General features: G+C 42.3%; 1 protein-coding gene and 1 long non-coding RNA gene across 5 annotated transcripts in view; one reads left to right on the top strand and one right to left on the bottom strand.

The window, feature by feature from the left end:
* Positions 1-4,313, bottom strand: part of SP1 (Sp1 transcription factor) — a 42,876-nt gene extending 38,563 nt beyond the window's left edge. Inside the window, exon 1 of one of the 3 annotated variants that reach the window (XM_069101216.1) lies at positions 4,180-4,313. Coding sequence is in view for 1 of the 3 variants with exons in the window: in XM_069101214.1 (XP_068957315.1) it covers positions 401-407 (7 nt within the window). In the remaining 2 variants the exon portion in view is untranslated. Of the gene's footprint in view, positions 1-400; positions 515-627; positions 725-4,179 lie in introns of those variants that run through there. The other 2 variants (XM_069101217.1, XM_069101214.1) reach the window with 2 other exon arrangements.
* LOC138171649 (uncharacterized) lies at positions 1,528-8,750 on the top strand. Of its 2 annotated transcripts, none has more exons than XR_011170930.1 (3): positions 1,528-1,987; positions 7,018-7,142; positions 7,897-8,750. It is a non-coding gene; the product is annotated as an uncharacterized lncRNA (long non-coding RNA). The 2 variants fall into 2 exon arrangements; XR_011170931.1 differs by having other exon boundaries at positions 7,018-7,179.
* The last annotated feature ends 15,443 nt before the right edge of the window (positions 8,751-24,193 follow it).

Below are 24,193 nucleotides of genomic sequence, written 5' to 3'. Positions count from 1 at the left end.
CATTGGCGGCGACGGCCCTGAGGCGGGCGGGCGGGAGGCGTAGGGCCTGGGTGGGGCCCACGGGGCTCCGGCGCCCCCGCCAGAAGAGCCTGGGGCGGGCGGCGGCCGGGGGAGGCCCGTCCCCCGTGGCCGGGGCGGGCAGGGGGCGGGCGAGGCCGCGCTGCCCCCTCCCCCGGGGCGGGCAGCCCATCCCCCCTCCCCCTCGGAGGCCCCGCCACTGCCCCGGCTCTCCCTCGCTCCCTCCCTAGTCCCTTCCCCTTCCCTCCGCCCCGGGCGGGACCAAGGCCGCCGCCGCCGCCTCCCGCCCGCCCCCCCTCTCGGCGGGGACCGCCCGGTTGGCCCGCGCGCGCGCCCCCTCACCCGCTTCCAAGCCCCCGGCGTGGAGGGCACGGATCCTTACCGCTCATGGTGGCAGCGCGGGCACGAGCTCTGGGAGGGGGGGGGTCCTGCAGCGGGGGGGGTTAGGGGGGGCCCAGGGAGAACGCGGACGCTGACGAGGCAAGCGAACCTGGACCGGACAGGGAGGGGGGGGTGAGGAGGAGGGAACAGCGCGCCACAAGCCCGGCCTAGGCCCCGCCCATAGGCCGCTGCCCCTCCCAATGAGGGAGGGGGAAAAGAGGGACTTACGGAAGAGAGGCGGATCGATCGGCCAATGGGAAGGATGACTGGTTTGCTAGGGCGGTACCCACTGTGCAGAAGGGCGTTGCGTGGCTGGCGGTCGCCTCATAGGATCGGCCCTCAAGTTCGAAAGTCCAATAAGAAATAGGGCTAGAAGGGAGGGGTGGGTCCTTTTAAAGATGGACTTGAGAAGTCGCCAATAAACAGCCAGGCGGGCTCTCTACGCCGCAGGGATAGGACAATTTTTATAGAAATGACGAGAGGGACGACCAATCAGAGTTTAGGATATGGCTCGGCAAAGTACAGGTTTGCGAACTGGGGGCGGATTTATCTGAAAATGACCAATCACAAATCAGAAAGGCGCCTAGCCAAACCATCATTGGAAGACTCCTAGAAGCTGACGGGACTAAATTTACATTGACGTGACAGGACAACCAATAAACCACCAAATAAGTTTTGTGAGGGAAGTAAGATCTGGAGAGAGCGGAATCAGCCTCCCTCTGAATCCCTTCCACCAATGGGGACACAGAGTTAGCCGGGCACCGCCCTAAATTGGCCAATGGGCGTTGGCCAGTGGCGCCTAGTACTGGGGAGGGAATGGGGGTTGTGCCAATAGTGCTCTGCCGCCATGTTGTTTTTTTACCTAGGTGTCTTCACGAGCCTTAAGCGGGCCGGCGGCGGGGCTTTAGCGTCCGGGGGCGGAGTGTGGGGTGCCCACCCGCCCCCTTCCTCCTCCCCGCTCCATCCCCCTTGCCCTCCTGCCCCGCCCCGGCCAGTGCGGAGAAGGCAGGACTGGAGCTTTGGGAAAGTCCCCCGCCCCCGCCTTGCCCTCCCGGGGCGGGGGGAGGAGGGAAGGGGGAGGGGCAGTTGGAGGTCGCTCCTGGCACGTGTTACGTCCTCCCTCCCATGTACCCCAGCTTTACCCCTGGTTAGCTGGACCCGTGGGGCTCCCTCTTTACCCCGACACTGAACCGGATTCAGATGGAGTGCCTACTCGAAACACTGCTCTACTTAATCCGGGGCGGCTTTAACAAAGTATGCAGAAAGTCAGGGACGCAGACGACCGCCTCTGTTGAAATTATTGGGGTCGCGGGCTCTGATTAGGGAGGACGAGTGGAACACACAACAGTTAGGAAGTAAGCGGGGAGGGGTACACGAAGTACTGGTCTCAGGCCAGGCCCGGTACTGAGGGTGGACACTTAGGGAGGGGAGGAAAGGCCACCCGGGGAGGGGCCCAGGAGCGGAGCTGGGAAGAAGGTCAGTGATAGGGGAGAGAGAACATTCCAGGCCAGACCGAGGCAGCAGGTGCAGCCCGGACGGATCCAGGCAGCAGCCAGTAGGCCGGTTTGGCCCGCATCAAGGAAGGCAGGTTGGAGCCGGCCCCCTCAGTATTTCAGTGCTTTTTGTATTTTATCCTAGAAGCAAGGGGGAGATGCTGAAGACCCTGGAGCAAGAATGTCTGGGTTAGGCCTGCAAGAAATGGAGAGCAGAAGGGATGGATCAGCTGGTTATTGCAAAAGTCCAAAACTAAATCGGGGCACGCTCTAGTCTGGCAGAGGCCTGTAGGAGAGCTTTGCACAGAGGTGTAAACACCGATTGTGGGTGAGGTTACGGAGTGCTTTATCTTCTTAGCACTCACAGGGGTACAAGTGGTCTCCCATTATGGAAAATAAACTCCTTAGAGAGGTCCGAAGTAGTTAACTTACAGCAGTTAGTAGGTGCTTAATCAATACTTGTCTAAACGTGGGGCTCCTTTGATTAAGTAAAAAGACTTTGGATCAAAGAATCAAACAGAGCCCAGGATGGAAGAGCCTGCAGACCTCTCCCCTCTCCCCCTCTCCTCCTGATCCTGCTACAGAATGGAGCAAAAAAACTCCCACTTTTTGACAAAAACTGTTAGGAAAACTGGAAAGCAGTTTGACAGAAATTAAGATTGGATCGCCTTATAACATGTGCCAAGATAAATTCCAAATGGCTGCAGAACTTAGAAATAAAAGATGATATAAGTAAATTAAAGGAGCCCAGAAGAAATTACCATTCAAATACAAGGATAGAGAAAGTTCATGATTAATAGATCAAAGGATGATCACTTAAGATAAAGTGGAGAAATTGGATTATATAAAATGTAAAAGTTTTCACACAAATCTAATGCAATCAAAAGGGAAATGAATAACTGGGGAAAACTGTGCTGCAAGTTTCTCTGATAAAGGTCCTGTATCCAAGATACATAAGGGACTGATTTAAATTTATTTGTGAGGCATTCCTTAATTGAAAAATAGTCAAAGGATAGGAACAAGAGGTTTTCAAAGGAAGAAACCCAAGCTTATCAATAGCCATAAGAATGCACCAGATCACTAATAATCAGAAAAATAGAAATTGAAAAAAAACCCCAGAGGTTCTCCCTCACACCTATATCAGACTGGCAAATATAAGAGGAAATTGACAAATATAATAGGAAAATGACAAATGTAGTGTGGCTGTGACCTGGTTTAGCCATTCTGGACAGCAATTCAGAACTCTGCCCAGAAAGTTACCAAACATCTTATGCCCTTTGAACCCAGCTATACCCACCTAGGTCTATAGCCCAAAGAGATCCAAGAAAAAGGACAAGGATCTACCTGTACAAAAATATTTATAGTAGCTCTTTTTTGTAGTGGTCAAAAAAGCTAAAAAGTGGCTAAAAGCTATCAGGTTTCCACTTATTGGGGAGTGGCTAAACAAATTATGGTATATAAATATAATAGACTATTATCTTGCCATAGGAAATAGTGAAATGGAAAGTGGAAACGGGAAAGATCTCTGTCACTGATGCAGAATTTAGCACAAGGAGAACAATTTATAGGTAAAATAAATTATGATAGACAGGAGCTCTGATCAATAAACCTCTGACTTTAAATTAAATACACCACAGCACCTCTAGCTATAGACTTGGTCCAGGGCCCTCTTCTCCCTGTATGCTATTTAGTTTGATGATTTCATCAGCTCTCGAGGATTCAATTATTGCCACGCGGATGATTTGCATATCTATTCGTCCAAACCCAAACTTGTGCCTGACCTCTAGTCTCACATCTCCAAATGCCTATTGGGCAACAGAAAAACAGCCTCATATGCATTTTAAACTGCATTTGTCCAAAACTGAACTTATCTTTCAGGGATGAAGGGGGGAGGCTTCCTAATTTCCATATTACTATCTAGGGTACCAAGATTTCCCTAGGTCAACCTTGACTCCTCACTCACTCTCACCCCCCCCCATCTAATCAATAACCTATAAAATCTCCCACCCCAGCACAGGAGTATCTGAGTATCTGAGAGAGTAAAGAGGTGGGGAGGTAGGTGGGGTAGTAATGGGTGGGTAGGTGGGTGGGGAAGGAAGCCTGAAGGTAGGTAGATTAGGTGACCAGGGCCGCCAGAGGCCCCACGTGGGCCAGCTGCCAAATTCATTTTCCTAAAGTGTAGATTAGACCACTCTCTTCAATAAAATGTGGCTCCCGGTTAGCTATAAGACCAAATATAAAATGCTTTTTGGCGTTTCAAGCATGTCACAACCCGGCCCCTTCCTACCTTTAGTGACTCAGGCCTCCTCCATTCTGACTCAGTGCCTGTTCATTGGCTGTCCCCAAAGTCTCCAGGAATGCTCTTCCTCCTTACCTTTGCCTCCGACTTCCCTCAAGGCTCAACTAAAATCCAGCTCTTCCGGCTGGAGGTTTTCCTCGTCCCACCCACCACCCCCACCCCCACCCCCAGCCCCAGCCCCAGCCCCACCCCCCAAGACTAGGACCTTGCCTACAAAATCACCTCCCATGTACACTAGACATAATCTTATTGTGCAGTTATTTGTAAACCTGTCTCCCCATTAGAATGTAACCTCTTTGAGGGTAAGCCCCACTTTTTTTCTTTTTTTATCTTGAGCACTTCCACACAATGCCTGATACATACTAAGAAGCTGAGTAACTGAATTTTTTAGTGTGTATGCTACCCTTCTTTCTGCCTTTGACCTACATAAGATACAAGCCTAGCAGTTGGATCTCTATGTCAAAGTATATAAACATTTTAGTCATTTTATGAATAATTCCAAATTACAGTAATATTCATAAATACTAGTCTGACTATACCATTCCCCAGTTCAACAAACTCCCATGGCTAAGTAGCACAGTCGATGGAACACTGGACCTAGAGTCTAGAAGACCTGAATTCAAATTCAGCCTCAGCTACTTACTAGCTCTGTGACCCTGGACAAATCTCTTAACCTCTGCTTGCCTGTTTCCTTATCTGTAAAATGGGTATAATAGTATCATTGTAAGGAGAAAATGAGATATTGGGGGTTAGATTTAATTCTTATTTTTTTCTCAATTACATGTAAACAAAACATTCTTTTTTTAATTTTGAGTTCCCTATTTTCTGTCTCTCTTCCCTCCTTGAGAAGGCAAACAAGTTGATATAGATTAAGTATTGCAGTCATGCAAAAGAAAATGAGATATTTGTAAAGCGTTTTGCAAACCTTAAAATACTATATAAGTGCTAGCTGTTATTATTATTATCACGATCCTAAAACAAACTCCTCCAACTGGTTTAGGCTAAAGCTCTTCGAAAACTGACTTGACTGCCTTTCCAGGCTAACTCCCCCCATGCACTCTACCAAACAAACTAAACTATCAAACGGCTTTCTTAATGCTGCCAGTGCCTGCCTGGCACCCCCTCTCATCTTTCTGTGACTTTGCACAGGTTGTGTCTCATAACTGGAACATGGACTCCCTTTTCATGTCTGCCTCTAAAAATCCCAGGTTTAGTTTCAAAGCTCATTTTAGTTGCCAGCTCCTACATAAGATCTTTCCTGATTTCCCCACCTGCTGCTGTCTCCCTCCTTTCTTAGCTTGTATTGATTTTGTTTGTATTTATGTGGCATGTTTCTCCAAGGGCAGAATGTCAGCTCATTGATGGCTACCATGACTGTTTCATTTTGTCTTTGTATCAATAGCACCTAACACAATAACTAGCTCATGGTAGGAACTTAAAAAACTTGTTTATTGGGAAGGATCACCCTCTGTCCTTCCAGGGATTTACATAAACAGAAAGTGCTTCCACAAATATTTTTTGTATATGGCCCCACATGCTAAGATGCTGGATTTGGAATTGGAAGACCTAGGTTGAAGTGATGGGCCGTGCCTGTCCACAGGCAGGATAGAACAAGTTGCTATTTCATCACCTAAACACTTTTAGGGACCTGAATTTTGCTTTATCCCATAGAGAGGTCAGGGCTTAACTTGAGATAGCTATAAATGTTAGTTTAGGCAGAGAGCCCAGTCTGATGGGATCTAATGAGGAAGTTGAAGAAAGAGAAGTCCTTTCTTGGTGCTTCCCTTGGGCTCTTCCTGTACTTCTAGGACCTTCCCAATGAGATTTAATTGTTGTTCAATTGTTTCAGTCTTACTAGACCCTTCATGATCCCATTTGGGGTTTTCTTAGCAGAGATATTAGAATGTTTTGCCATTTCCTTCTCCAGCTCATTTTACAGAGAAAAAAACTGAGGCAGACAGGGTGAAGTGACTTGCCCAGGGTCACACAGCTAGTAAGTATCTAAAGCCAGATTTGAATTCAGGAAGTTGAGTCTTCCTGACTTCAAACTCAACACTCAATTACACTTTGACACCTAGTTGAGATTACCTTCCACTTAACCTGTATATAGTTGCTTGCATGTTGTCTCTCCCATTAGACTGTGAGCTCATTGGGTTCAGGAGCCATGTTTTTGCCTTTTTATATCTCCCAGAATTTAACACAGTACCTGGCCCACAGTTATACATAATTAATGCTAGTTGACTTGACTTGAATTAATCAAAGCCATTACTTGAGAGACTTGGTCACACTCAAAGGGATTGGTATAAATGGGAGGAAATATCTCAGAACCAAAAAGAAGGCTTGGGAGGGTCAGGGGAGGGTCTAAAATTAGATAGGACTGAGAAGAATCTCCTAGAGCACAGCCAAGAGCCCAGATCCCTGAGGCAACTACACCAAAAGGAGAAAGGGAAGGTTGGTAGGAGTGAACCAAGGCAGAGGAGGGAGACATTGAGGAGGACCATTATCTCTACAAGCATCTCTGAGCAGAATACTTGGGTTGGGGCTTTCAGTGTACCCATCTACTCAACAATTGAGGAGAGTCTCACTAAAACGTCTGCAAGAGATATCATTACCTTTTTCATAACCCTGGCATTTCTGGGGCCCCTCCTGCTTACCCACTGTGATCTACAATTTAGATCTGGGATTTGGTCTTCTATTAGGAGGGTGGGGTAAGGCCTGGGATTTCTGGTCTTCCTTCTCCCATACTGGGTCACCCCTTCAGGGAATCTTTGCATTGTTTGCTGTCTTTTGGTTCTGAAATCATTCTTGTTTTTTTTTTTTCCCCAGTGCTGCTACCTATGACAAGCTTCTTGCAGCCCTGAGATTAGGGTTGTCCAATAATAATGTCCCTGAAGCTGTTTAAGTGATGGAGTGTTGCCTAGAAGAACCTTGCCATAAAGAAGAAGGATGTGGTAATGGGAACATCCCTGCAGCCAAGCATAGTGCCTGGTACACCCCATGTGCTTAATGAATAATTACAGATTGACTGTTTGAATATCTATTCCAGTTCCATGCCTGGTGGGTTGGGCTAGTTGTTTTTCCTTAAAGGCGTTGAAATTGTTCTGGAGACTTAATCACCTCTAGGGGAAAAGTTCAGGCCACTGACATAGTTTCTTGACTTCCTGGTTGCCTGGGTACATAAAGATCCAAAGACACAGGGAGCTGCAGCTCCTCCCTTGCACCTCTGACTGGTTGGCCAGCTGGCAGCAGGACCGACACAGGCCATAGGAAAGCTGAACTCTACTGAGTCAAAACTATCCTCTTACTACATGCACTTCCTATGGTTAAGGAAACCTCTGTTTGCCGACTCTGAAATGGAGTAGCAGTTCCATTTAGTTACTAGACCAACTTGTTTAGCCCCTTCTTCAAGAAGTTAGATTTATGTAGCTCATTAAAATTTGTAAAGCATTTCATAGATACTCTTTCATTTGATTCTCAAAACAGCCCTAGGTTAGTACTATTATTATCCTCATTTTACATGAGTCAGGCAGATGACTTGCCCAGAGTCACAAAGCTAATAAGTAGCTGAGGCAAAATTTGAATTCAGGTCCAGCACAGTATCCACTGAACTGTCTAGACAACTGGCTTTTCATCCAGGAAGAGCAGGCCACTCAGTAGTCAATAAAGGGGACAAAGTCTGCCATTTTCTCTTTTCTTTTATTTCAGATACGTCACTTGATCTAACATCTGGCTCCTTCTTCTGCTTTGTGGTTTTACTTTGTTTATTTTCTGAGCCAAGATCCTGACGCACATGGTTCTAGCCTTGGAGGCTACCTAATGGGCTCAAGAGTCCTAGAAGTTTCAAAGTCCAATGCTGACTAATGGTAGAAATTACTACTTTGGAGATGAGCCACCAGTGATGGGTTCATCCAAGAACCAAAAGCTCTTCTGGGAGTCCAAAAAACCCTGCTGCTTTGACAGTAAAAATGGAGGGGAAAGTAAAATCTAGTATCTGTCCTATACTACGTCCTTCCCATCTGCCTTCTCTAAAGCCCAACCCAAAGGCAAGGAAAAGAAACCTGAGGCCTCCAAAGTATCCAAGCAAACGGGGAAAAGCCCCAGAAGTTCTTCATAGGAGCCAGACAGCAAAAAAGCTAAATAAAGTACAAAAAGCTAGCTAGCCCAGGAGGAGGCCTAACTAGGAACTTGGTTTGGAAACATATGGACTTGTTTCCCCCACTTCCTCTCAAACATCCCCTTCCCATATTAGAATGAAAGCTGCCTGAGGGTGGGTGCCACAATCTTGTTTTCTAGCATGTGTATTCACAGTGCTTTGTGCAGGGACTGACACAGAAGTGCTTTGTCTGTCTATCTAGTCAGCAGTCCCCCAAGTCTCCTAGGAGTCTTTGCTCATGGGAAAGCATAATAAAGGGAATAGGTAACATGTGTCTGTGGCTTATTATGGGCTTCTCTGAGCCCTTTGAATTCTTTTTCTTTTTTCTGTGTATGTTTATGGGTTCCAGTGAGTCGTTTGTGATAGATTACCGTTTCATGTTTTAAGCATTTTTCAGTTTATACTTTTGAGACTTTTTGTGTTTTAAGCATTTATATTGTGGCAAAATTAAAAAAAAAGATAGTTGCCTTATACCTGCCATCTGCTCTTTGGTACAGTTTCTGGAAGGGACCCTACTTATCTCTTCTGGGAAAACCATAGATATAAGCCAGACTTCAGTTTGAAAAGATGTTCCCTGGGACTCCAGGATGAAGACATCATCATCATAGCTGGTGTTTATAGAGTGCTTTAAAGTTTGCAAAACATTTGACAAATATTATTGCATTTTATTAAAAAAAAAAAACACCTTTGGGGCATCCAGGTAGCACAGTGAGTAAGAGCACCGGCTCCAGTGTTGGGATGACCTGGGGATGGAATCCTGGGCTCAGACACTTAGCACCCACCCAGAAACACCTGGCTGTGTAACCTTGAGCAAGTTACTTAACTCCAATTGCTTTAAAAAAAAATTAAGAAGTAATGATAATAGCTAATTTTATATAAGCTTACTACGTCTAAGCACTTTACAATTATAATCTCCTTTGATCCTTACAACAACCCTGGTTGCCAAGTGCTAGTCTTATTCCCATTTCACAGATGAGAAAATGGAGGCAAAGAGAGGTTACAGTGATTTGCCCAGTCTCACAGCTAGTAAGTGTCCGAGAAGGAATTTGAACTCAGGTCTTCCTGACTCTAGATGGTACAGTAGATAAGAGTGAGATATAGAAAGAGAGCCAAATGTACATATCTGTGTTTGTGTGTTTATATGTGTGTATATGTATGTGTATATGGGTGTGTGTGTATATATATACATTTGTAGTGAATACAAAAAGAAATACAAGGCAGTTTAGAGAGAAAGAACATTCTAGTACCAGGTGCTAGATTTACTGTCAAAGCAGCATCTGGCTGAGAGAGAAAGAGAAAGGGAGAGAGAGAGAGAGAGAGAGAGAGAGAGAGAGAGAGAGAGAGAGAAAGAAGAGCCAGATTTATAATTTATACCTGGAGTCAGAATGACAAGTTCAAATCCAGTTTCAGACTTACTATTTGTGTGTTCCTGGGCAAGTCCTTTAACCTCTCCCTGACTTATGTAAAATGGGGATAGCACCTATCAGCCACGATTATTGGTGAGCATCAAATAAGATAATACTTTTGGAGTGTTTGTAAGCCTTAAAGCACCCTGTAAATGCTAGCTGTTATTAGTTATTGTTAGCATTGTTATTACTATCATCATCATGGTCTTTGCCACCTAAGTGCCTCTGAGAATGTTTGAGAGAGTATGTGAGAAAATCCTGATCTCTTCTTTTTGGCATTGAACTTCTTGGAATTGCACCTGGCCTGTATAAGTACAAAGCAGGATCCTTTTGTAGGTGACAGTCTCAAACTGGAAGGAAAAAATCACTGGCTTTAAAGTCAGGGTACTTGAATTCAAACCTGCCTCTAATACTTACATGCCTGTGTGACCTTAGCAAGGCACTTAACTCCCCTAGACCTTATAGTCATCTGTAAAATAAAAGAAGAGCACATATATATGACCTTGGAAGTCCCTTCATGATCTGATAATCCAGTCCACCAATCACGAGTTCTTTCAGAGTTGTGAAGGTATTTTCATCAAGGTTTCTCCTTAGAATGAATGAAATACCATAGTCCTTTCAAATCTGTTGTCCAGTACGGCTATGCATTCCAACTTAAAATGACACAACTGTGCAGGTTCTGTGAATCCAGGTGGGATGAACTCTCAAGCAACTGATAATGAGTCCATTCAGACTCCCATCTCTAGCCTCATCCCCATTTCCTCATGCTGGCTCCTCATTAGTCCATTCATTTGACAATTAAAGCATAAGGCTCTGAGTGCTTCTTGGTTGGTTCTCAGCTAGTTAATGCTCTGGCATCAAACTGTTGTGACCTTTGTTCTCTTGGCCAATCAATCAATCCACAAGCATTTATTAAACATCTACCACGTGCCAGGCCTGGGGAGACAAAAAGACAAAAATTTAAAAGTCTCTGCTCTTAAAGAACTGATATTCTGTGTGTGTGTACATACACTACCTATATATATATATGTGTGTGTGTGATATATGTGTGTGTATATACAGATATATATTTGTAATGAATGCAAAAAGAAATACTAGGTAGTTTAGGGAGGGAGAACATTAGTAATTGGCACAGAAATGAGGCAGGGGTAGTCCAGGAAAGACTTCATATAACAGGTCAGGGCTTCAACTGTAGCTTGAGTCAATCAGTGGTCATTCATCAAGTGCCTGCTCTGTACCAGGCACTGTACTAAGCATTGGGGATACAAAAGAGGCAAAAAAAAAAAAAAAAAAAAGCCCTGAGGGAAGTCACAATGTAATGGGGGAGACAAAAGACAAGCAAATATATACAAACAAGCTACATACACAATAGGAAACAATTAACAGAGGTAAGGCACTAGAATTAAGAGGTGTTTGTTGGGGGTGGCCAGGTGGTGCAGTGAGTAAGAGCACCAGCCCCAGAATCAGGAGACCTGAGATTGGTTCCGGCCTCAGATACTCAGCACCCACACAAAATAACTGGTTGTGTAACCTTGAGCAAGTTACTTAACCCCAATTGCTTTTTAAAAAAAAAGAGGTGTTTGATGGGAAAAGCTTTCTTTTATATATAGAATATAAGGGGATAGATGACTTTGCTAAAGACAAAGACTCTGGAGAAAAAGTGGACTGTGTGAGAAGCAGTATGAAGCCAAGTTTGGCTAGAGATTGAGGAAAGGCAAGTCATGAGGAACTTTAAAAGCCAACCAGGTGCTTATATTTTATTCTAGAAGTAATTGATATGGAGCCACCAGAATTCATCTAGCAAGGAAGTGACTGTACTTAGAGAAAATCACTTTTGCAGCTCTGTGGAAGGTAGGTTAGTGAGGAGACACTCAAGGAAGGGAGCCTAAGTCTATTGCAATAGCTCAGGTGAGAGGTGATGAGGGCCTTAACCAAGATGGTGCTGTGTAGTGTAGAAAGAAGGGGGTGGAGATGACTGATGCTGTAGAGAGAGAAATGGCAAGATGTGGAGGCTGATCAGAAATGTGGAGTGAGGGAGAATGAGGAGTAAAAGATAATGCCAACGTCATGGACCTGGCAGACTGAAAGAATGGTGGTGCCCTTGCCAGAAATAGGCAAGTTCAGAATCAAGATGAGTTCGTGAGGAAAGATTGAGTTCTGTTCTGGACACTGTTGAAACTGAGCTATTTAGGAGCTATCCAGTATGAAATGTCTAGCAGGACATTGCTGCTCTGGAGAGTGACTGGGACTGGACCAATAGATCTGGGAGTTAGTGAGAGGTGGAGAAAGAGAATTGCTGAAGGCCAGGGATAGAGCCTTGAGATACATCTTATTTAAAGGGAGTGAAATGGATGAGACAGGTAAGAAGAGACCTAGGACAGAGCAGCATCACAAAGATGCAGTGGGGAGAGGAGCCAAGAGGAGAGGGGGCAATGAGCAATGTCAAATGCTACAGCGAAATCAGGAAGGGAGAGGACTGAGAAAAGGCCTTCAGATTTTACAGTTAAGGCTGGTAATTTTGGAGAGAGTAATTTCAGTTGAGCAATGAGTAAGAGAAGATAAAATAGAGGCAATGGTTGTAGGTAACATATTCTAGGAGTTTGGCTGAGAAGAGAAGGAGGAATATAGAATGTTAACTTAAGGGAATGAAAGGGTCTGATGAGGATTTTTTTCAATATGGAAGAGACTCAAGCAAAAAAATCCTTTGTTACAAGCATTTAGATTTGCTGGTGAACAAAAGCAAGTTGGCACATTGGCTATGGCCTAAAATGTATGTCTGATTCTTCATTAGACAGCAGGAAAGGAACCAGTAAATAAGAAGAGATTGAGGATTAAATGGGGGGAGATTGAGGGGACAGTCTTCTGGAAAAAATGGGGTCAAGTGTACAAGTCGAAGGGTCCACCTCATTATCAGATAAGTGAGTGAAGGCAGAAAACATGAGATATGATGCCAAATGATTTTGAGATCAGGAGAAAATGGAGAATTCATGGCAAGTAGTCTCTATTTTCTCAGTAAAATATGAAACAAGGTTCTCAGCTGAGAGGAGCAGGGAGGTGTGAGGAAAGAGGAAGAGTTATAACAGTATCTGCAAAGTGCAAAGAATCCATTTAGAGGAAAAGGATTGCCTTGCTGCAGTGAGCTCCCACTTGAGTCTAGATAACAAATTCATAGTGTCAGCTCAGCATGTGAGAAGCACTTATATAAAAGATGGATAATAGAAGTTATTGACGGTCAGGGTCTGGCAAGTCATGAGCAGTGGTAGGGTTAAATAGATGGAACTCTGAGGTCCTGTCCACCTCTAAATCGATGACTGCAAAGTTGTGGAATTGTGGAATCAGACCCAAGTTGGCTAGGGAGGAAAGTGAAGTCCAAGCAAAGGTAATGGCCTGAGAAAGCCTTACTAAGGGGTGATGGAGGACAGGAAGTCATGATCATGATGAAAAATAGATTAAAAAGGGGATAAATCATGGAAGAGATGGAGTGACTGGAGGTGATGATTATAGAGAGGAGGGTCCAGAGCTTCTGGACATAGATGTGAGGATGACGGCAAGACCTAGGATGTGACCATATCTGTGTGTGTGTGAGTGATGTGGAAAAGAAGAGCAGGTCATGGAATCTCAGGAGCTGAGTAACTGAGGTCTGAGGGAGCATCAGCATCTTCTAGTATAAGGGCAAGAGAGGAGGAAAAGGAGAAAATGATTCCATGACTTCACCTGTCGAATGGGTATCATATTGTCTGCCTTCTTAGTGGGTGGGGGAGGGGCCGGGAGGAAGGAATGAATTTGGAACACAAAAAAAAGAATGTAAAAAAATTAAATTAAATTTTTTAAAAGTGAAAAACAAACTCTTTTTCTTTGGTTCTTTGTTTTTTAAATAATTTTTTATTTTTTTTTTGTTGTTCTGAACATGAGAAATACCAGCAGGAATATTTCCATATACAAAGGACAGGAAAAGAGGATTGTATCTGAAACAATGACTCTCTATTATATATATATTTTATATATTATATTATATTTATAATATTATAATTATATAATATAATATCATATATTACCTTAAAATATTTGTGTGTGTGTGTTTAGATGAAACAGTTTGAAGGTTCTCCCACTCAAATGAATTTCCCTGTGAACTTCCTTCCATCTTCTTATGTGCATTTTTTTAGTTAGTTTATCTATTTTTAGTTGTCAACATTCACTTTCATAAGTTTATGTGCGTTTTTTTGAGCTTCAAATACCTTCCTTTTTTTCTGGCATTATTCTTACTCCTTTTTCTTTCTTAATCTACTCCCCTCAAAAAAAAAAAACCCCAAAACTCCTCTCCTTTGTAACAAATAAATGTAAAATAGATTTGGAATTGCAGGTTAGTAAAAGAAAATAGGCTCACTAGTCATGTCCTAACGTATTTATCTGTTCCTGCATTCCTAGTCCATCTCCACCTGTCTGTCATTAGAAAGAAATGATTCATCCATCACCAAACTTCTGGACTCCTGGCTTTTCTTACTATTGATCAAAGTTAAGTCTTTTAAAGATGTTTTCCTTCACAGAGATGTAGCTTACTGCATAGATTATTTTCCTGGTTCTGTTTATTTCACTCTGCATCAGTTCATAAGTTCTTCCATTTCTCCTTTCTTATAAGGTAATAATAGTTTAAATATGCAAATACTTGTTCCCTCAGTATGGCCCTTTAAAAGTTTGCAAAGCTATTAATATGCATTATCTCATTTGATCATTACAAGTCTGGGAACTCCCCCATATTACAGATTAGGAAACTGAGGCTGAGAAAGGTTAAGTGCCTTAAGAGCATTTTTCTATATAAATCAGATCCTTTAACTATTTTTTTTATCTGCTGGGGAATGGCTATCGTCCTTGTGTATTTGAATAAATTCCTTACATATATTATATATATGTGTATGTATTTGACCCCTTTTCCCTCCACTTTTTCAGTTGAATTTCTTTTGTTCTTTCAGATAAATTTTGTTATTATTTTTTCCTTGTTCTATGAAATAAAGCTTTGGTATGGCACAGAATAAATAAATTAATTTAGGTTGTAGTGTCATTCTTATATTGTCACAGCCCAATCATGAGCAATTTTTTCTCTCTCTTTATTTTGTAAAGATTGTTTTATGGTTGTAGTCTTGTACTTCCTGTGTCTCTATTTTTATTTTTAATGGAATTTCTCTTTCTAGCTCCTCTTGCTGGATTTTGTTGATTACATAGAGAAAGGCTTGTGAATGATGTGGTTCATTTTATGGTCTGCTACTTTACTGCGGTTATTAATTGCTACATTAATTTTTAATTCTCTCTCTGGAATTCTCTAAGTAAACTATCATGTCATCAATAAAATGTGATAATTTTGTTTCCTCTTTGCTTATGCTTCTTTCCCCAATTTATTTTCCTTGTCTTATTGATAAGGCCAGCATTTCTAAAACCATATCATTAAATTGCAAGCTTCTTGAGGGCAGGGACTATCTCTTGCCAGTGCTTAGTACAGTGCCTGACACATAGTAGGTATTTAATAAATAAATAAATATAGATAATTACTATTGCTATCAAATAGTGCCAATAATGATTTTTGTTTGTTTTGCTTTTTGGAGGGGAGAAGGCAGGGCAATTGGGGTTAAGTGACTTGCCCAAAGTCACACAGCTAATAAGTATCCAGTTTCTGAGGCCCAATTTGAACTGGTTGCTGCTCTATTTACTGCCCTAGCTGCACCACCCAAAAATGATTTAAACCTGCAGTGGGGAAGCTGCAGCCTAGAGGCAGCCTTCTAGGTCCTCTGGTGAGGCCTTTTGACTGAGTCCAAGTTTTCAGAACAAATCCTTTTATTAAGGGGATTTGTTCTATGAAGTCTGGATTCAGTCAATGGGCCATCCTTGAGGACTTAGGGGGCCATGTATGGACTGGAGGCCGCAGGTTCCCCACACCTGACTTAAACCCACAGAAGGCACTGTAACATTTGGGACTGGGAAGAAAGTCTGTTTTCAATATATGTAGGAATTGATTCAAATCTATAAAAACAAGAGCCATTCCCTAACAGAAAAATAAATGGTCAAAAGATATAAAAAAAACCTGATAGTTCTCAAGGGAAAAAAATGCAAACTATAAACAACCATATGGAAAAATGCTCCAAATCATCGACTAAGAGAAATGCAGATGAAAATAACTCTGAGGTTCCATTTCACACATACCGCACTGACAAAGATGACAAAAATGGAAAATGGCATTTGTTGGAGTCGCTATGGAAGGACAGGTACACTAGTACATATCCCCAGCAGCCTTCTCATCCTGGGACACATCTCTGGGATGCTGGCTCCCTTCCCTCATGGGGGAGCTCCTCTATTCTGTGGCTCGGTGAAGGTCCCAGACTGGCCCACCTTCATTCCCCTCCTGGCTCTGTTTCTGAATTTCCACACTCTCTCCCCAGAACTTCCCTTAGTGCCTGGGGCCTTTTTGCCTTAGAACATCCATTAGTTCTTGTGGCCTTTTCACCCAGAAATCTCTTTCCACCTTGATGGCCTTCTCTCAGGTGAGTTCTTCTCAGAGCCTCTATTTTTTCCATTTTGGAGGAAAGCCCAGGCCAGCCAGTCTTATGACCTTCAGGATTTCAGTCTCAGGGCAGGTACCTTCAGCTCCCTTTTTTGTGTGTTTGTCTCCCTCCATTGAAACGTAAACTCCCTGAGCATGGGATTGCATTCTTTTTCCTTGTATGAAAAGCACCTACTACACAGCTTTTACTAACCTTACCTGATAGAGCCATAAGTTAGTTCAGCCATTCTGGAAAGTAAGGTGGAGCTGTGGAAGTATATTAAATACCCCCTTTTCAGTTTCTCCAGAAAATATTAAGAATTTTTTTTTCCAGAATAAGATTCTAACTAGATTTTTCATTTTAAGAAAGTGGATAGAGTAAACGCCAGCTCTCAAGTAATAGATCAAAGTTAGAAGCTAAACAACTCTTATCTAGATCACATTTTTGCCTTACCTCCCCCTTGAAGTGATTAATGACTCACTTAGGGTCAGTATCTTCTTTTGTATTCAGGATTAAGATATTGATCTTGTAAAGTTCTTTAGTCAAAGGAGGGGTTGTATAGTGCCTTGGATATAGAATAATGTTTTTAAAAAAGTGTTTCAAATTGTTTTGCAGAATGGTTTGACTTAATTCACAGCTCCACACTAGCACGTTCTTATCCCTGCACTCCAACAATTCTTTTCCCTTTTTGTCATCGTTGCCAATCTGATGTGTGTAATGGAAAGCTTCGGGATTATTTTAGCTTGCATTTCTCTTATTAATAGTGATTTGGAGCATTTTTCTGGTAAATATAAACATAAAAACAAAGATTAGGAGTAGAATAGGTCTGGGAAAGTATATGTCTATGTATGTCTATGTGTATGTATATATCTATAGCCATAGAGAAACATCTAAACTTTATTGTAGTCTTCTTGGGGGGTAAGGGTGGGGAGGGTATGTATATATTTATGGCTATAGAGAAACCTATCTAAACTTTATTGTGGCCTTGGGCGGGGGAAAAAAAAGAACCAAGTCAAAAAGTGCCCAGCAGAGAGCAAAAGAAAACCCCCAAGGAAGCAAAGAAATGATGGACAATTCTCAACACGAGTATTATTTATCATCCAGGCTTTCTTGAAATGAGAATTTATTGTTACATATTTTGAATCCTCTCTTATGTTCTGCTATGCACATGACAAGCTTTTTTTTTGCTTTCTAACTTTATATTTAAATTCCAATATTTAAGTTCATGATATGTTTTTGTTTCTCTTCTCTATTCTGTATTTGTGTTCTGGCGTTTGAGTCTAAAATAAAATTTTGAAAAAAAAGGGGGGGGGTGCAGCTAGATGGCACAGTGAGCACCAGCCATAGAGTCAGAAGGACCTGAGTTCAAATGTGGCCTCAGACACTTGATACACTTACTAGCTGTGTGACCTTGAGCAAGTCACTTAACCCCAATTGCCTTGCCTTCCCTCCCCCCCCCCAAAAAAAGTGTTGTGGCAAACTTGTGCTTAAAATAGAGTGCCATTTTACTATTTTTTTCTAAAACAGAACTATGCCCCCAAATTTACTACATTTTGCATATCCTTTAGCCCAGTGATACTGCTTCCTATTCTTTTTAAGTTAATGTGTGACTCTTCATGACCACATGAATCATAGCACCCTGATACTGTCCATTTCTTGTCAAAGATACTGGAATAGTTTGCCATTTCCTTCTCCAGTGAATTAAGGCAAACAGAAGTTAAGTGACTTGCCCAGGGTCACACAGAAGCTGCATTTAAACTCAGGTCTTGCACTTAAACTCATTGACTCCAGGCCCAGCACTCTATCCTCTGAGCCATCTAGATACTACTATTAGGCTTATTCTCCAAATAAATCAAAGAGAAAAGGACTCATATAAATTTATAGTAATGCTTTTTATTGTAACAAAAAGAAAAAAAAGAACACTAAGGAGGTAACTGTCAAAATGGACAAATTATAACATTAATATCACAGAATGTGATTGCTCTATAAGAAATTATAAGAGATGGATTCAAAGAAACCCAGATGACTTTATGAACTTATACAGAGTAAAACAGGCAGAACAAGATAGTTTGTACAATAACTACAACATTGTAAAGGAAAAAAAAACATGAAAGACTTAAGTATTCTGATCAGTGCTATGACCAATCATGATTCCAAAGACTGATGATAAATCATACTTTCCAGTTCTTGAAAAAGAAATAATGGACTAGATATGCAGAACGAGACACACTTTCTGACCCAACCAATGTGTGGGTCTATTTTGCTTGACTATACTTGTTTCAAGAGAGGGGGCTTTTGTGTGGTTTGGAGGTGTTTATTTTGAGGAGGGGAGAATGAAAATAGTAACAGGCCAGAAAGAAAAGAACATTTTTGAAACACAAAATATACAGAAAAGAATAGAAAGAAATTCAGAGAGACAAAGTCAAACAGGGGAGTACTAGAAATAAGATGTTAAATTTGATATAGATGTGAAACAATTCTAAGCCATAAAGGACTGAAATTTATTCTTTATATATGGAAAAGATCAGGTTCTTTGATATCTGCCAAGTTCATAATAATAATTTTAGAAAGCAAGATTTACAGAAGTAGGTTGCAATAATACAATAAGAATGGGGTGGCTAGGTGGTACAGTGAATAGAACACCAGCCCTGGAGTCAGAAGGACCTGAATTCAAATCCGATCTCAGATACTTAACACAAAAACTAGCCATGTGACCTTGGGCAAGTCACTTAACTCCAACTGCCCTCCAAAAAATAAAAAATTAAAAAATAAGAATACAAGAAAGACAGAGTTGAATTTTCTCTTTTTCCCCAGATCTTTTTTCTAGCTGGTCTGAGAGGAACAAGACTTTCATCCTGGGTGGGAAATTCCCCCAGCACTGTGTTCTGGGGAAGTATAGAGAGAAAGAAGCTGTGGGCCAGACTAGAGTGGCTCTCCTCAACCAGTTCTCATCAGTCAGTCCTTCCCCCCTAGTTACAGTCTCATTCCTGCTTTTATAGCCACTTTCACTTTCTGATTGTGTCCAGCCTCTTCCCAGTCTGGTCAGCACTTCACCCAGGTTTCCGTTATTTTTCCCCCTACTTATAGTACTTGCCCCTTCATGGAATATGACACGCCAATTCTACAGGTCCTCCCCCTAACTCTCAGCAAGAAATGTCTCCAAGAACAATGAAGCTAGCAGCACCCTGATTCTGGTTAATGTGACCCACTATTCACTGTGACTTCCCAAGCTTCTCTGCCCTTGAATTTTCCAAAGTGTCTAAGACCTGAGGAATGGGGATGGGAGTTATACAAGATTATTGTCTCCAGGTTTCACAGACGAGAGAACTGACTATGAGTTAAAGTGATTTTGCCTATGATTACAGCTAATGTCTGGCCTAGCGTCATTCCAGCACTGTGTCCTCTACTATTGCACTCATTGATAATTTTTTTATTGGCTTGGTGACTTTTTTTAATTTATAATTTATTTATTTTTAGTTTTCAACATTCATTTCCACAAGATTTTGAGTTACAAATTTTCTCCCCATCTCTCCCCTACCCCCACCCTAAGATGACAAGCATACTGAATACCCCTTCCCCCAATCTACTCTCTTTTATATCCCTCCAGGCTCCCCTCTTATTTTCTTATAGGGCAAGATGGATTTCTATACCCTATTGCCTGTATGTCTTATTTCCTGGTTGCATGTAAAAACAATTTTTTTTAACATTTGTTTTTAAAACTTTGAGTTCCAGATTCTCTCTCTTCTCCCCTCCTCACTCACCCCCCCTGGGAAGACCAGCAATTCAATAGAGGTTATACATGTGTAGTTAGACAAAACATTTCCATGGTAGTTACATTGTGAAAGATTAACTACATTTCCCTCTATCCTATCCCACCCCCCCATTTATTCTATTTTCTCCTTTGACCATGCCCCTTTTCAAAAGTGTTTGCTTCTAACTACCCTCCCCCTCTTATCCCCTTCCCTCCTACTTTCCTGTAGGGTAAGATACCCAATTGAGTGTGCATGTTATTCCCTCCTTAAGCCAAATCCAATCTCACTGGTATTTCAAGAAAGAAAACTGAAAATTTAAGAAAGAAGAACACAAGGAAAGTCAAAATTCAAAAGAGGGCCTTGACTTTCCAGATTCATACAGGATACACCATTATCTTCCTCTGGAACAGGGATTCTAAACGTGAGGCCCATAAACTACCTTTTTTCATATTTTGATAACTGGATTTCAACATGATTTGTTTCTTTTATAATCCTGTCATTTTATTTTACCCACTGAAAAACATTATTCCAAAAAGAGGTCTTCAGCAGTCTGCTGATGGGGGTCCATGACACATAAAAAGTTCAGGATTCTTGCTCTGGAGTGAAATCAGTACTCATCTCATTCCCAAACCTCTTACAAAGGTTGTAAAACAGGCTCTTGGCTCTTTTCCTCTCTTTCTCAAGAACTATCAGCTTTTTGCACAGTTTTTCCAGTCCCAGTGGCTTCATTAGATACATGGGAAGGCAGAAAGACTAAATTCTACAGATTAGGAGAGATTATTGCCCAGAGGCAGACCAGCTGGTGGACTGGGCCAGCTGCCTACGTGATCAACACAACATACACCTGTACTTGCTGGGACTGGTCTACGCTAAAGACGGGAACTAAGGCTGGATTTGTATCCTAAGGAGAAAAAAAAAAAGGGTTGAGATAGTACTGGAATTGTAATTCGGGAATACTTGGCCAGGAATCCAATAGTTTCCATGCATTTCTGATTCACAATCCTGACTTCTCCCTCCCCTGCCATTCCTATTCCACCCTTTTCTCAGCTACTTCATATTGGGATTAAACCTGGATAACCCAAAGTGTTGACTGACCCCAGTTTTGGAGAATTTCCTGAGGCCCCATGAATTTAAGAGCCTTTTTTTCCATCCCTATCCCCAGCTAGTATCTTATCATAGTATCATATCTGGGGCAGGACTTGAATGGACCTGAAGCTTCGCCTTTAATATATTTTCAAGCTTAGAGTATGAGGACATGGAAGCTGAGTAGACTAAAAAAAAAAAGTCGATTCTGCTGGTCATCAGCCCCCTTAGAAGGTCACAGGATTAGACAGGAATGAACCAAACAGTAAAAAGAAAAGGACTTTGAATTGTAAACTCCTCGACAACTTTGGCTTTATATAAGAAACAGTGTCTTCTACACAGAAGATACTTGAGCAATGGGTTCAACTGAATTATTTGCTTTACATTTATCTATATGGTCAGAACTGAGAAATATCCAAGCAATGGTGCCTCTAAAGTTTTAATGTTGGAGTGCTTCTTCCAACTACTTGTATTAATTTCTTTTTTGGGGAGGGGTTGGGAAGGGAAGGCAATTGGGGTTAAATGACTTGTCCAAGGTCACACAACTAGTAATTGTCTGAGGCTGGATTTGAACCCAAGTCCTTTTGACTCCAGGGCCTGTGCTCTCTCCAACTTACCACCTAGCTGCCTCCTTATATTAATTTCTTTATTAGAAATTTTAATTTATAATTTATTTATAAATTAAGAAGAGACAGGTAAGAATTTATAAGATATAAGAATTTATAAACTAAGAAGAGACAGAAAGGCTCAGAGGCTGGGGAGCCAGGTTTGAAAACATGGGTTTGAGTGCTTCTCTGACACTAGGCTATGACTGTGGGTAAATCCTTTAATTTTCTCACGGCCCCAGGCAATTTGTGAAAGAAAAAAAATTGCCAAGCATCTACTGACCCACCTCCTGGATAAAAGGAGTTTCCTTAGCCAGAACTCCCTTAGTCAATGAAGTCACAAGTTCAGGCCTAAAAAAAGATTTATCTAATGAAGCCCTATGTTAGGACTAAAGACCACTGTTAAATTTTATGTCTTTCACGAGCTGCCTTGTACTTAGGAGAAAAATCACTTTAGTGGCTGGATGGAGAGTGGACTGGAGTAGAAGGAGACTTGAGTTTATCTCATAGTCCAGGCACAAGGTGATGAGGGCTGGTAGTAGAAATGGTGGCAGGGCCAGAGGAGGGACGGGGGCATATTGGAGATAATGTTTCAAAGGGGAAATCGGCAGGCCTTGGCAATAGCTTGGATATGAGGGGTGAGAGATAGTAGGGAGCACAAGATGAGTCCAGGTTGTGAGCCCAAGGGATGGGAAGGCAGGTGTTGCCCTCTGCAGTAACAGGGAAGGTCAGGGGTGGGGAGGGTTTAGGGGAAAAGAGACTAAGTTTAGTTTTTACACTTGTTGAGTGTAAGATGTCTATTGGACATCCAATTTGAGACGCCAGAAGGGCAGTGGTAAATGGGAGACTAGAGGTCTGCAGAGGTAGGGATGGGGTAGGTAGGTTTATTAATAGTCCGCATAGAAATGGTAATTAAATCCAAGGAAGTTGATGAGATCAGCTGTGAGGTGAAGGGAGGGGCCTCCAGGAAAAGGCCCCAGACAGAACCCTGGAGACACTTATGGTTAGAGGGCCTGACCTAGAAGAGGAGACTGAGAAGGAGGGGTGGGATAGGTATGGGGAGAATTGTGTCCCCAAAACCTAGAGAGGAGAGCATCCAGGAGACTGGTGATCAGTATCAGAGGTGCAGAGAGGTCCAGGAGACTGAAAGCAGAGGAAAGGCTTCTGGATCCGGCAGTGAAGAGATTTTTGGTTAATGTCTCCTGTTCCGTAGGTCCCTAGAAAATAATTCAAGAATTCTATTCAGCAGACGTGTATTCAGTCATTCAATAAACTGCCACTGGGTTAAGCATGGCTAAAGACAGGGCTTGCCCTCCAGGAGCTTACAATGTGATGGGGGAAGACAGTATGTAAAAAGAGGCTGCGAAGAGGAGGGGGAAGGGCAGCCAGACTGAGGTGGAGGGAAGGGTAGGCAGCCCAAGGGCATGATGAGGTCAGGGAGGAGTGCAGCTGGAAAACACACCCCGCCACATACACCCTTACTCTACTACAGGCAATGCCTCCCTCTTGCCTCCAGGAATAAAAAACTTGCTCTGCTTTGCCATTCAGAGCCCTAGCCACCTCCTACCTTTCCAGTCTTCCTATACTTTATTCTCCAACACAAACGCTTCAATTCACTGACACAGGCCTCCTGACCTTTCCACAAGTAAGACACTCCACCTCTCAGCTCCAGGTATTTTCTCTGTCTGCCTCCCTGCCTGGAATTCACTTCCTCCTCCAATGCAACTATTGACCACCCAGCACAAATCCAACCTTCTACAGGAAGCCTTCCCCAGGCCCTCTCAATTCCAGTACTTTCCATTTCTTACTTGTTTCCTCTTCATCTGGAATATACCTTGTTTTGTATATATTTGTTTGCTTAGTGTCTGCCCCATTAGATTGTAAACCTGAGGGCAGGCACTGTCTTTTGCCTCTTCTTGTGTCCCCAGTGCTTGTATCTTGTATCACAGTGCTTGTCACTTAGTACGCACTTAATAAATGTTTATTGATTCTTTGACTGATTGATTGATTGATGTGATCTTGAAGGATGAGTTTCTGGAGACTATGATGAAGTCCAGGAGTGAAATCTGGGAAATGATGAGAAGGTACCCACACTTTTCAGTGCCTACTGCACTGCAAGAAAGGCACTGTGTTAGACACAAAGAAATACAAAGACTTTTAAAAATTAATAAAAGACGGTGGCTAGGTGGCAAAGCCCTGGAGTCAGGAGGACCTGAGTTCAAACAGGACCTCAAACACTTAACACAAAAACTAGTAGTGTGACCTTGGGCAAGTCATTTAACCCCAATTGACCTCCAAAAAGCAAAAAAAAAAAAAATTTAATAAAAGACAATCTTAGCTGTCAAAGAATTTACAATTAAAAGTCTATTTCTTTTTGCTATTGGCTTATTCCTATTTAGTCCTCCAACCTCCAAAGGAAGATGCTGAGTTACAAAATAAACACTGATTTAGATTTACATTTAATTTGCTTTAATCT

This window comes from Petaurus breviceps, unplaced genomic scaffold, assembly GCF_028583685.1.
Source record: "Petaurus breviceps papuanus isolate PSGF00001 unplaced genomic scaffold, PetGlider_PUasm1.0 454, whole genome shotgun sequence".
Classification (NCBI taxonomy): Eukaryota; Metazoa; Chordata; class Mammalia; order Diprotodontia; family Petauridae; genus Petaurus; species Petaurus breviceps.
The sequence above is the reverse complement of the archived record's forward strand: the minus strand, read 5'-3'. Positions and strand labels throughout refer to the sequence as shown.